The following is a 14,482-nucleotide window of genomic DNA, read 5'->3' as shown; positions in this document are numbered from 1 at the left end:
CAAATGAGACACTTTCAGCCTTATTTCTTACACACACAAATTACATTAAAAGAACATGTAAGGTTGCAAAGTCACACAATCAAAAGTTAGGAAATGCCGGAATTAAGGTTGTCTGTGCATCCTTAATTCGTCCCCCTTGTGGTACCTGTGCATTATGAGACTGTCTTCAGTTACATAATCACATATTTTTTCCACAGGATCCCTGCCTCATTCAGTGAACATGATGGACCTGCTCTGAGGACGAATCATGATTGTGTTGTGTAGGAGGCTGAGTGGTAGGACCTTTGCCTCATTTATTGTAGAAATTGGAAGTGAATGAGGCAGTGGATTGTATGAAGAGAAAAGATCTTTAATTGAATGCTGCCCTGGAGGATTGGATTCTATCTCTACCTCTGCCACAGAATTTCTATGTGATGCTATAAGCAAGTCACTTAAACCAAACTTTTCTTGGTGGTCATTAATTGTGTGTTCCTCATTTTCTGGGCACACAACAAGAGACCCTGGGGTTTGATTTATGGAAGGTACTGAGTGCTCGCAACCTCAGCTGAAGTCAATGGGAGCTGAGCTTTGAACATATATAGTACTATGTGCTGCTAAGTGCACTGAAAAATCAGGTCCTAAGCATCTCAGTTTAGGCATCCAAAATTAGTGGTTGCTTTTGACCTATTCTCTCTGTACCTCAGTTCTTCATCTGTAAAATGAGGGTAATGCCACCTCCTCATCTCACAGGGTTGTTGTGATGTGAAGATAAGTTTCTAGAGCACTCAGATTCTATAGCAATGAGTGCCATAGAAGAGCTCATGAGGAAATTAATAATTGTGTATTCAGAGCAGGGTTTGAATAATATGGATTAAATAGGGCTAGGGCCGCACATTGAACATTGAGGATAAAAGATAACACTGAATAGCTGCTTGTTATTTGTGCACTGTCCATCCTGTGCACTGAATGAGACTAGGGTCCTGTGGGGAAAAATAGTATGTGATTTTATAGTTAAAGACTTTATCATAATGCATATGCACAGGGGACTCGAATTAAGGTTGCAGAGGCAGCCTTAATTGTGGCATTTCCTAACACTTGAGTGCCTGACCATTCAATCTTGAATGTTTTTAACATAATTTTTTTGTTTTAGTATATAAATATTTTATTATTAGCTGACTAAATTTACATGACAATGAGGAAACTAACAAGGCCTCTCCAAATTATTTTCCTAAACAGGTTTATCTAATACAGGCTGCAATTCGAGTGCTTTGAATTTTGTTGTTTTCATGTCAGTGTTTGAATTTCTTTTCAGTTGGATTTTTAATCCCAGTATTCTTGGAAACAAAATAACAGCTTCTGTGGATTCTCATGGGACAACTGTTTGTTTCTTGACAACATAAACTATGGGTACCAGAACAGCGATCTCCTTGTCAGTTTCAAAAGTTTGGCTTTAGCTTTTGAAGTCAGGAAAAACATTCCAAGTAAGCAGCTGTTCTTTGAAAACTACCAAAAAGAAACTTCGTAAGACGACAGAGAGAGGCTTGGCAGGACATGCAGATTTTTTCAATGCAGTATAATTAATAAATCAGTCAAGAAAATGATATATCTTTATGCAAAACCATGTTATAACAAAGATGTTTGTTTTCAAAGCAAGAGGTCCCATGACAGTGTTCTATTTCATTAACTTTATTTCTATTATACCTAATAATTGCTATAAATTTTAATTATTGTATCTGGCAACAGATGTTGGTGAAACTGTGACAATGCCAACTAGTTACATGGTCTACTTAATTGCTTTAAGGAAAAATGTTGTATATTACAGTTAATTAGAGAACTTTACCAAGCAATTTATACTTTTTAATAATATACTGTATATTTATGATTAACCTGGTTTCTGACTGGCTGCATTTTTCCTTTCCTTTTTTTTAAGCTTTATCAGCAAATTGTCAGCTGACATACAGAAATATAACTGGATGCTACAGAACTGGGTGCTACAGAACTCATTTATTAATCAGCCCCAGTATCATTTGAGATAGGAGCACTTAATATGTCACATTTGCAAAGCTCTGTGTTAGTTACGGTTGAATTCCACTTTTCTTTATAAATCTTATCTTTAAATGGTGGCATTGCTAAAAGGGAAACTATGAACAAGTTCATAATTTACAAAAACTTCTATTTGTAAAAACTCCTCACAAATTGCAATACTTCTTCCCTATTATTCATTTGTTCTTTTCCACCAACCACCCTTATTTCTGACAGTGTTTAACATACAGGGTGGCAGGCATTGTTTTCTGGTGGTGGGTGGGTTTATATATGTGGCTGTCTTTAGGCAGCCTTATTTGAAGATGGAGAAGAGGCAGGGTGTTCAGAAAGCACATGTGATGTCACTTGCCAGGGTATTATCTGCTGGTCCTGACTGGACACTTGCCTTTTTACTGGAATGCTGGGGATAAGTAGGTTTGAGTTACTTTTTGATTGGTCCTGAGTCTGAATTTGCAGGTCTTAATTAGCACCCATAGTCCTAGCCAATCAGGCAGCAAGCCATCCAGGTTGACCAGACGTTGGCCCCAGAACCATGCTATCTAATTGGATGGTAACTCTTCCACTGAACTGTAATGAAGTGAGGACATATAATTCTTTCCGACTCCTCATTCCCATCACTAGAGCATCCAATTTCTTCACAGGTGGATTGGATCTGCATAGCAAGTTCCTAGAAGACCTCATGAGGTCTTCATTCCTTTCCCTTCCAAGGTTACAGGAAATTCTGCTTGAGATATATACATATAAACATTTGTAAAAATCATTCCAGGTATGCTGAGAAATGCTTTCCTTGCAGCATGTCCTAGAGGTGATCATATTATGGATTAGTCTAATCCCCTCCGGAAGGTCATTCTACAGCTGAACTTCCTCTGCCTCCCACTCTTGTGTTTGTCATGGCTTTCATACTCTGTATTGTTTCAGAGTACAGCTGTCTTAGTGGGTCATGGCAAGGATGTGGTGTATGATATAGCTTGGTCTTCAGTTGCTGATTGCTTTGTAGATCAGGGCCAAAACCTTGAACTGGCAAGAGAAGCAGACTGGCAGCCAGTGGGGATCAGACCACAGTATGATATCCTCACAACAGCCTGTCTACCTGAGGTTTTCTGCTGCATTCTGCCTGAACTGGAGCCTTTGCATTGATTCCACCTCCAGGCCTAGATATAGGGCTTGGTTGGGATTCCCTATTCATGCTCTCAAAGGAGTAATAGGGCACAAGGAATCCCCTTACTCCCCTGTATGGGCTACCCACAATGTAGGTCTGTGTGTAGGAGTGAGAGTGGCCTCCGTGGGGTTGCTGCTCCTGCATAGGGTGACCAGACAGCAGGTGTGAAAAATCGGGACAGGGGGTGGGGGGCCATAGGTGCCTCTTTAAGAACCCCCCCCCAAAAAATTGAGACTGTCCCTATAAAATCGGGACATCTGGTCACCCTACTCCTGCTTAGGAGGACAGGTGAGGTTGGTGAAGTGGGAAGCCTTGGTTCTGCAGCCTCTCATCCCCACCCATGTGCTCACAGTCGCAGCTGAGCTGATGTACAGGGGGAAGTAAGCTGCTTCCCCTGGAGCAAGAGTCAAGTAGGCTCCAGATTGTGACTGAGTCAGTTTCATTTCTGGTCTGCTTCTCAGGTAGCACAACTGCACACTGCCTCTTACTTAGGCTCATGGTTGACTCTACAATATAGTCCACAGTGGTTTTGCAGGTTTCAAAGTGGTAGCCATGTTAGTCTGTATCAGCAAAAACAATGAGGAGTCCTTCTGGCACCTTAGAGACTAACAAATGTATTTGGGCATAAGCTTTCGGGGGCTAGAACCCACTTCATCAGCTGCGTGGAGTGGAAAATACAGTAGCAGGTATATATACATAGTACATGAAAACAGGGCCGGCGCCAGGCACCAGCATCCCAAGCAGGTGCTTGGGGCGGCAATCTGCAAGGGGAGGCAGTCTGTGTGTTTTTGCCCCCAAGCAGCGGCTGAATTGCCACCGCAGACGGCGGGGGCAGTCCGTGTGCCGTTAGGGCGTTTCCGCGGCGGTGGCAATTCGGCGGCAGCTTCTGTGTTCAGCTGTCTGCGGCGGTGCAGCTTCTGTCTTCCGGCTGACGACAGAAGCTGCTGCCGAATTGCTGCCACCACGGAAACGCACATGCCACCCTAACAGCACATGGACTGCCCCCGCCGTCTGCGGCGGCAATTCGGCGCACTGCTTGGGGCGGCAAAAACAGTAGAGCCAGCCCTGTATGAAAAGATGGGAGTTGCCTTACCAAGTCGGGGGTCAGTCCAACAATTCAATTAGCAGTAGAATACCAAGGGAGGAAAAACAGTAGAATACCAAGGCAACCCTCATTACCACTAAAAAGTGATTTTTTCTCCCTTGGTATTCTACTGTTAATTGAATTGACTCATTAGATTAACTCCCCACTTGGTAAGGCAACTCCCATCTTTTCATGTACTGTGTATATATACCTGCTATTGTGTTTTTCACTCAATGCATATGATGAAGTGGGTTTTAGCCCACGAAAGCTTATGCCCAAATAAATTTGTTAGTCTCTAAGGTGCCACAAGGACGCCTAGTGGTTTTGCAGTAGACCAGCCTGCAGGTGACAAAAGTGTGAATCATTGTGTCTAGTGCTGCTCTTGTTCTCATGACCCCATATTTATGGACCAGATTTTCAAAAGCATTCAGCACCCACTGTCAAGGCTATATAGGTCTGTCACGGACTCACAGGTCGTGTCCACTCTTGGCCCTGTGCGGTCCGAGGGGGGTGCCCCTTCAGTGAGACAGCCCTTCTTGGGGGTCCACTCTCTCTCGGGGTTAGGCCCCTCCACCTCCTGGAGCCGCACCTCTCTGAGTCCTAGCACACCTGTTTCGCACCCTGGGCCCCGCTCAGGGAGTCCACTCGCTCTGGACCCCTGGGGCCTCCACCCCCAAAGGGGATGATGCAACCCTGTTCCCTAGACCGGAGTGACTCTCAGCCAGCGTAAAACAGGAGGGTTTATTGAGAGGTGAACACAGCACAGGAAACTCTCCAGCCTCAGGCCTGGCCTCCCTCAGCACAGCACATCCCAGTTTCCCTGCACCCAGGCAGGCCCTGCCTGCTCCCCCTCCTCAGCCCAGTGCCCTCCTGCTTCCCAGATGGGCATCTGATAACACCGACCCCAAACCCTACCTCTGTCCATTGTTTTCTCTCCAGGTAAACAGGGTTGAAAACAGGGTCTCCTGGGCCTCATCTCCTCTCAACTCTGGCCCCTCTGGCTGGAACCAGCTGGTTAGGTAGCCGGGGTCCTCTCTTCCCAGCCCATTGTCCTCCCACTGGCCAGAACCGGTTGCAACTCCTGAGCTGCATCAGGTCATCAGTTGCTGGGGTATCCATCCTCCAGGCCATTGGCTGGGGTCCCAAGTTCCCTCTCTGGTTCTCTGTAACAACAAACTCCCTCTCCCCTCACTTCATTAAACCAGTAACACCCGGGGACACTGAGTCCCACTCCCTCTGCATGCAACCCACTGGAAAACATGAAAAAACCCAAGAACCCCCTTCCCCCCCCCCCAACTCCGTCACAAGCTTCCATTCAGATACCAGATTAAGTGGTGGATTTTCAAGTGAGCTGAGCTCATGGGGTACTCCCAGGCTGTTCCAGTGGAAAATGCAGAGTGCCGAGCACTTTGAAAATCCATCCCTTATTTCTGTGCCTCAAGGGGAGCTGAGCACTTTTGGAAATCTGGAACCACTGTGGGTGCTGAGCATTTTTGAGAATCTGGCCCTATTCCTCTGGCTGAGGAGGGATAGACATAGATACTGCTGGAACCCGTGAATGCTGCTTTTGAAATAGCCATGGGGATTGTTAGAGAGCAACTGGGATGCTCCTTCTGTTCTTCTGCCCTTCACTGTGGGTGGACCATATGCCTTTCTGTTCTCCTAGTCCCTGCCAAGGCAGGAGCAAAGGCCTTGTTCATTTTTTAAAAATCTGACAATGGATCAGTGGTATTAAAAATATAAATAAATGTATGGTCCAGGCTCCAGAGGGACCTTTTGTACCAGATCTTAGCACTTTTAATCTTGGACAAATGTTGGGCCAAAGCATTTGATAGTTATATTTGTTTGCAAAGAAACTACTGATACTGCCTGTGCTCTTATAAAGCTTTTATGGTTATTGCAAATATAAAGTTCTATAAATGGAATGATCTCATACACTTCCACTAACATAAAAACTCAACTGTAATCCATCAGTCTGTTTGGTACAATATGATTTCATTACATGGTATGCAAATTATATCAAACAAAATAAAAATTATTCAGACTTTTAAAATATCAAACCACATGCATGAGGCATATGTATAATACATTAAGACAACTATTAACTAAGGTTTGTAACCTGTCCTTTAAATCGGCTTCGGTACCCAATGACTGGAAGTTAGCTAATGTAACGCCAATATTTAAAAAGGGCTCTAGGGGTGATCCCGGCAATTACAGACCAGTAAGTCTAACATCGGTACCGGGCAAATTAGTTGAAACAATAGTAAAGAATAAAATTGTCAGACACATAGAAAAACATAAACTCTTGAGCAATAGTCAACATGGTTTCTGTAAAGGGAAATCGTGTCTTACTAATCTATTAGAGTTCTTTGAAGGGGTCAACAAACATGTGGACAAGGGGGATCCGGTGGACATAGTGTACTTAGATTTCCAGAAAGCCTTTTACAAGGTCCCTCACCAAAGGCTCTTACGTAAATTAAGCTGTCATGGGATAAAAGGAAAGGTCCTTTCATGGATTGAGAACTGGTTAAAGGACAGGGAACAAAGGGTAGGAATTAATGGTAAATTCTCAGAATGGAGAGGGGTAACTAGTGGTGTTCCCCAAGGGTCAGTCCTAGGACCAATCCTACTCAATTTATTCATAAATGATCTGGAGAAAGGGGTAAACAGTGAGGTGGCAAAGTTTGCAGATGATACTAAACTACTCAAGATAGTTAAGACCAAAGCAGATTGTGAAGACCTTCAAAAAGATCTCACAAAACTAAGTGATTGGGCAACAAAACGGCAAATGAAATTTAATGTGGATAAATGTAAAGTAATGCACATTGGAAAAAATAACCCCAACTATACATACAACATGATGGGTGCTAATTTAGCTACAACGAGTCAGGAAAAAGATCTTGGAGTCATCGTGGATAGTTCTCTGATGATGTCCACACAGTGTGCAGAGGCGGTCAAAAAAGCAAACAGGATGTTAGGAATCATTAAAAAGGGGATAGAGAATAAGACTGAGAATATATTATTGCCCTTATATAAATCCATTGTTATGCCCACATCTCGAATACTGTGTACAGATGTGGTCTCCTCACCTCAAAAAAGATATTCTAGCACTAGAAAAGGTTCAGAAAAGAGCAACTAAAATGATTAGGGGTTTAGAGAGGGAGGGTCCCATATGAGGAAAGATTAAAGAGGCTAGGACTCTTCAGTTTGGAAAAGAGAAGACTAAGGGGGGGCATGATAGAGGTATATAAAATCATGAGTGATGTTGAGAAAGTGGATAAGGAAAAGTTATTTACTTATTCCCATAATACAAGAACTAAGGGTCACCAAATGAAATTAATAGGCAGCAGGTTTAAAACAAATAAAAGGAAGTTCTTCTTCACGCAGCGCACAGTCAACTTGTGGAACTCCTTACCTGAGGAGGTTGTGAAGGCTAGGACTATAACAATGTTTAAAAGGGGACTGGATAAATTCATGGTGGCTAAGTCCATAAATGGCTATTAGCCAGGATGGGTAAGAATGGTGTCCCTAGCCTCTGTTCGTCAGAGGATGGAGATGGATGGCAGGAGAGAGATCACTTGATCGTTGCCTGTTAGGTTCACTCCCTCAGGGGCACCTGGCATTGGCCACTGTCGGTAGACAGATACTGGGCTAGATGGACCTTTGGTCTGACCCGGTACGGCCTTTCTTATGTTCTTATGTTCAAAATAAATCTATTAAAAATTAGGTTTGTCCTTACCCAAGTAACCTATGAGACTCAACAATAACCCCCAGTCTACTGAATAGACACATACCGTCCTAATCCTTCACCTTCTCAGAAGTCTACGGAAACTGGAAACAGGCCTTCTATTGTGCTGCAAAGGGCTACATTGGACAAAGAGGAAAGTAAATGCCCAGCAAGCATTTCCTTCACATTTAAACCAGAACTCTAGCTGCTCAAATGCCTCAGGTGATTTCAGCTGCTGCTATGTCACACAAAGAGAGAGACAGTTTCTCAGGTAGCCAAGACCCAAACAATTACATTTTTATAGGTCAAAATAAGTACATTAAATTGCACCTGGAAATTAATTGGGAGCCCATGTGAATCTCACAGGACAGATATAATAGGCTCCTTCCACGAATAACTAAGCAAACTGACTATTGCATCCTGCATCTGCTAAAGTTTCCAAATGGTCTCCAAATATAACCCCATGCAGAGTATTCCAATTGCAGTCATTCAGTTTCAAGGTGAGAAAGCCATGGATAACTGTAATGAGGGTTGCATTCAAAATATATCGAGCAAGAGATTTATGCTGTCTCTTTTATAATGTCAATGGAAGATATTTTTAAAAGCTACAGTATAAAAGAATTGCATTTTTTTAAAAGTCATTAAAATAACTAAAGTTTACATATGAATAATTGACAAGAGCAAGAAGACTTAAGACTGCCATTCCATGCTTTAATGTCTGTAGATCTTAAAGAATTTCAGGGGATACAGAATAGTGAGTAATCTTGCAGCCAGCAAACAGCAGTATGTAATCCCTAGACACAGTTCAGCAAGTAAAAGGTAGAGTGAGTTTGAACTCTGAATTTTCTTTGTTTTAATTGGTTTGTGTTTTGTCTGAAACAGTAAGTGAACATGTACTCCTCTGTTTTATAGAGTGATTTGCATTTGACTGAATTTCTGAAAATGTAACTGTTGATGTAATGCTTTACAGAGACTGCAGTCAGGGAATAGCTAATATAAAGTACATTTGTGTCTTTCTTCTAGTGTGTAAATTTAAAGCACATAAAAGGTGTGCGGTCAGGGCAACAAATAATTGCAAGTGGACTACGTTAGCCTCCATTGGGAAAGATATCATTGAGGATGAAGATGGTGTAAGTATTATTCAGGCTTTCAATACTTCACAACAGTTAATTGTTTGGTGGGTATTTTATTTTATTTTATTTTATTGGCCAGTATAGAAATGTTGTCATATGACCCATTAAAGTTAATGGTAGTTGGCTGTATTGCTATAGATACTATATTAAAAGCCTAATTCAGGGGTTCTTCAGGAGACACATTTACCATCAATGGGCTCTAGAAGGAAGAATTCCATGTTACAGAATTCTGGCGGAAGTATGGATGGATCCTCTGAGCTTTGAGAATTGCTGTGAGAAGCCCCTTTCTCTCCTACCTCAAACTTGAGTGAAGAAGGTGTTAGTCTTGTTGATATGCTGTTTTCTCGGCCTGCTTTGTCTACTTGTAACTGACCCCAGTTCCCCAGAAGATCTGTTTGGAATTCATTAACATAGTAGTTCTATTGATACATGTAAGAGTTAAAATTAAAAGTAGAAAATGTAACAACACTTTCTGTCTGAGTTGTGTCAAAGTAGATGAGTTAATTTTACAGCCACTGGCATGAAACACTCTTATCTAGAAGATTAGTGCTAGAATTACCAAAAATATGCACGCATACAGAAATTTACATATCTAGATATTGGTGCAAAGAGTAAATCAGAGGAAAGTTTCAGGAGGACACTGAATTACTGATATTTTTGTAGTTTTAATGGCAAGTTTCCATGCCATGGCATTTAACTTTATAACAACTTCCTCACAGATAGCTATGCCTCACCAATGGTTGGAGGGTAATTTGCCTGTCAGTGCCAAATGTGCTGTCTGCGACAAGACTTGTGGCAGCGTTTTACGCCTCCAAGATTGGAAGTGCCTTTGGTGTAAAGCTATGGTAGGTACCATATGGCTTGTAAAAATGTCTTGGATTCTGCCAGGATGATTATTTACCCATTATTCTTATTTTTCATTACTTAACCTTTTGGAAGGGAAGGGGACCAGGCAGCTCCTAGAGAGTGAGTTGGACAGATCTGTAACATTCGTAATCTAGAATATCTGTCCCACTTGTCTGTTGTTTTTAATAGGTCCACAAATATAGGTTTTTCTTTAATAGTCCTTGCTATATATCATTTATCCTTTGCATTTCTCCTAACTCTCTGAGGCCATGGTCCAAAGCTCACTGAAATCAAGGGGAGACTTTTTGCTTTTACCTCAGTGGGCTTTTGATCAGGCCCTTCATGCTTCATCCTGTACTGGAGGCCCCTTGTGTTTTGAGCAGGTCATCTGCTTGAATAGTTGGTGGCATACTCTGTGCCCCTTATAGTTATATGTATGGCTTTCATTTTAGCTTCCTTGTATCTTCTAATAAATATAAATCTAATTGTCCTAATCTATTCTGAAATACATAACTGCTGAAACTTTGTTACCCTTGTTCCTATCTTCTGTACTATTTTTCATGTAGTATAGATTTAAATTCTTCATCATTCTATCACTGTCTTCTCATCAATATATAATTGCATTTCTTCCCTTGATGCCTTTATCTCTTGTTAGCGTCCTGTATTTTGGTGCTTTTCCTAGAAAATCTGCAGAATTTTTAAGTATCGTAGTGCATTCAGAATATTTTGTTTAGAAATAGATAACTAAACAATTTATGGTTTAATGTTTGTATATATTTGAATATACTCCAGTATAGTCTGTTATATATTACCCTATCTCTGAATAATATCTAGCTACTGTATCTATTGCAATTTTACCATAAAATCAGATTAAATGTTAGGAAACAATTATTTATTTAACTTATTTTTCCTCAGGTTCACACTGCCTGTAAAGATCTGTATCCTCGAAAATGTCCGCTTGGACAATGTAAGGTATCCATCATACCTCCAACAGCACTCAACAGCATAGATTCTGATGGTACGTAGTATAACAGGGCCATTAGTAGGTATTCTATAGTTATGGTTTCACTGAGATTTCTACCTGAAGCAGGGCTAAAATCCCTCTTTTTCACAGATAAATTTAGTCTCCAAATTTAGCACAATAACTCTTCAGATGGTAATTGAACTTTCCATGTAATTATATTTTAGAAAAGTACTTAATAGCTTGCAGAGGAAATATTTTTAAATGCTCCCCTTTACAATTTTTGTGTTCTCCTCATGTTTCTCTGGGATCCGCCAGCTAAACAACCAGAGTCCTTGAGAACTTCACACACATGCATTCTGACATGGGCCACTTTCGGAAAACACAAAGAATGATTTCTTTAACTCCAAATCACTGTTTTGTGTTACGCAAAGATTAATTTACTGAACTCCTCAGATGCACTCTCTTCTGATGTTTTTGAGGGTAAAAAAAATATCATTTCCATTTTCTATCAAAATTGTATTTTAATTAGAAACACTATGTTAGTCATTGAAACATGAACAGATCACTGTTAAAGATAGTGAAAACTGAAATGTGCTCATTGGTTGTTCAGGACAGAGATCTTGACTGTAGGTGCAGGAAAGAAGGTGAAGTTGAGGTTGGGAAGATGAATTGTTGAGTGGAGTGCTGAGAAACTAATTGTTTTATTTCATTTTTTTTATAGTTTGTGTTGGTGGCATATGCAATCCAACTACCTTACTTATAAGTTAGGCACTTTTTTTTTTTGTATGGGATTGATATAAATGACTGTGAATACTGGAGATGTTCATTGACTGTGTGAACTTACTGTCTAATGTCTTTGGCTGAAGCAGTGAAATTGCTGCTATTTATTATTCATGCTAAGAAGATTGCTTTCATTATTAGTGCAATTAGATTGCTTATCAGTAAAAAAAAATATTGTTTTAAATTATGCATTAATAGAAAGTGGAATTATATTAAACTTCTTACATTTTCAAAGTCAATTTTTTCTAATTCATCAGAACTGATAAGAGTTTTAGCTTTCAGATTTGTTTTTAGACAATTAGAAAGAGATAATTACTTTATTCTTGCCTGAAATAAGCGTCAAAACCTGGTCACATATGGCCTGATTCAAAGTGGTGCTGAGCATCCATAACTCCCATTGGGCTCTCAATGAATGTGATTTTCATGACAACACTGGCCATTAGCACTGTTTACTAAAGTCCTGACCCAAAGCCCATTGAAGACAATTGAAAGTCTTGCAAAGACTTCAGTAAGCTTTGGCTCAGACCATAAGAGTGTGGTGTTCAGTTCTTCCATTATAACTCAGCTGTATAAATTCAGTCTGAAATAGAAGTTTTCATGCAAAGTCTCAGTTGGGCGTAATTTAACAATATAACATTTAGTGGAAATGTATGGGGCTTCTTAAATTTGGTGGGAATGGGAACTTTTGTAGATTGGAGGACTCAAGTCAACACTACTGCAGTGTGGTGGAACTTGATAGAAGCTTTTAAAAACAAGTGAGAAAAAAATATGGTTTATATCTGGAAAATGTATTTGATGTTATGGTGATATATGCTGGAAAAAATTGAAACATTCCATCAACCCACCTTTTTGCTGTGGAAAATAAAGCTATTTTCTTTTGTGTTTTGCTAAATTTAGACAACATTTCAGATAAAAATCTGGGAGACAAAAAGCAAAGTAGTAAATTTGAAGTAGTTTTAATATAACAGTGCTATTCTCCTTGAGGCTAATATTCAGTTCAATTTTTGCATTATGCATCATATGATTGCATCCCTTTTGTCCTTTCATCCATTTTCCTTTCCTTTCTCGTGATTTCTCTTGAATGTGTTCATATATAAAGATCTTATTTATTTCATTCTTTCTAACTTTTTGTTCACAGGATTTTGGAAAGCCACATGCCCGCCATCCTGTGCCAGTCCTCTTTTAGTTTTTGTTAACTCAAAGAGTGGAGACAATCAGGGAGTAAAGTTTCTTCGTCGATTCAAACAGTCGCTAAATCCAGCTCAGGTGTTTGATTTAATGAATGGAGGACCTCATTTAGGGTAATGAACTTTGCAATCTTGAGCAAGCCTTTTCAAAGGGAATTGAGTATAAAGGTGACTCAGTTGTCCCCTAATTATAGTATTTTTTACAAATCTCTGATATTTGCTTTCCTATTAACATCCGTAATTTAAAACACCAGTCACCTATAACTTCATTATCAGTTCTGAAGGTGTGTAGGATTTTATTTATTTTAAAAAAAGATTCACTTGAAATTAAAAATGCATTCATATTTTTCATGGACTTTTGGCTAGCTCCAGGCTGTGGTCTCTACAGTTACGTCTATACAGTCTGCAGCAGTGGGGCTTGTGGAGCTCATGCTAGTGCTCTAAAAATATCTGTGTAGACAGAGCTTTGAAATTGTGGCTGGGGCTGGAGCTTGGGCTCTGAAGCCCAGGGAGGGGGCTGATCTGCCACAGGCTATGTAGACATACCTAGTGAGGCCCTGATTTAGAAAGGCAATTAAGCACTTGCTTAGGTGCTTTCCTGAATCAGGGCATTATACACAGCTGAAAGAAATGTGTTCTTTTTGTGTGTGTGTATTTTCAACATACAGTTCAGCTATGATTGGCAGCTCATTTTGAATATCTATATACAGAAATATGTATGTGTAAATATTCTGTAATGTCTTAAAATAGCTTGAATAATATTCTAACAAAGCTTTAGGGCAGGTCTACACTACTGGTTAAGTTGCTTTAACTTACGTCACTCCAGGGTGTGAAAAAGCTCCCCCATGAGCAACACAAGTTTCGCGCTGTTTACACCAGCGCTATGTCAGCAGGAGATGCTCTCTTGCAACATAGTTTCTGCTTCTAGCTGCAGTGTAGTAATTATGCTGACAGGAGAACGCGCTCTCATTGGCATAACGCATCTTCACCAGACATGCTACAGCAGCGCTGCTGCATCAGTGCTGCTGCATCAGTGCAGCTGCCCCGATGTAGCACTGTAGTGTAGACTTGCCCCTAGAATTTTGGACACAAATGGCACTTTGAAAATACTACAGGAAGTGATGTGGTTGGTTAAGGACATTAGCTTTTCACCACTGGAGACCTACATTCAGGTTACAGTCAGTGGTGGATTAACAAATTTGGCGCCCGTAGGCCCTCAAAAAATTGCCCCCCTCCAGCTCACCTCTGCTCCCTCGCGGTAAGCCTGGGGGGGACGGAGGAGAAGGGGAGTTGTGGCGCTCGGGGCATGGCAGCGGTGGAGTGGAGGTGAGCTGGGGCAGGGAGCGGTTCCCTCCCCCCCCCCCAAGAGTCACTCCCCATACCCACGGGTCCCAGCTCACCTCTGCTCTGACTCCTCCAAGTGCTTTCACGCGGCAAGCCTGGGAGGGAAGGGGGAGAAGAGGCGTTGCGGCATGCTCGGGGCATGGCAGTGGTGGAGCGGAGGTGAGCTGGGGCAGGAAGCGGTTCCCGGCCCCCCCGAGTTACTCTCTGCGGGCCCCACCTCACCTCTGCTCTGCCTC

At 41.3% G+C, this 14,482-nt stretch overlaps 1 protein-coding gene across 6 annotated transcripts in view; it reads left to right on the top strand.

Annotated features, from left to right (window-relative positions):
• Window positions 1–14,482, top strand: part of DGKH (diacylglycerol kinase eta) — a 259,630-nt gene that overhangs the window by 186,471 nt on the left and 58,677 nt on the right. For all 6 annotated transcript variants that reach the window (XM_039496971.1, XM_039496972.1, XM_039496970.1 and 3 more), the window contains 4 exons: window positions 9,016–9,122; window positions 9,845–9,970; window positions 10,887–10,989; window positions 12,854–13,016. In XM_039496971.1, coding sequence (XP_039352905.1) covers window positions 9,016–9,122; window positions 9,845–9,970; window positions 10,887–10,989; window positions 12,854–13,016 — 499 coding nt within the window. The remainder of the gene's footprint in view (window positions 1–9,015; window positions 9,123–9,844; window positions 9,971–10,886; window positions 10,990–12,853; window positions 13,017–14,482) is intronic.

Source organism: Mauremys reevesii, linkage group 1 (assembly GCF_016161935.1).
Source record: "Mauremys reevesii isolate NIE-2019 linkage group 1, ASM1616193v1, whole genome shotgun sequence".
NCBI classification, from domain to species: domain Eukaryota; kingdom Metazoa; phylum Chordata; order Testudines; family Geoemydidae; genus Mauremys; species Mauremys reevesii.
This window is presented reverse-complemented; position numbering and strand designations above follow the sequence as displayed.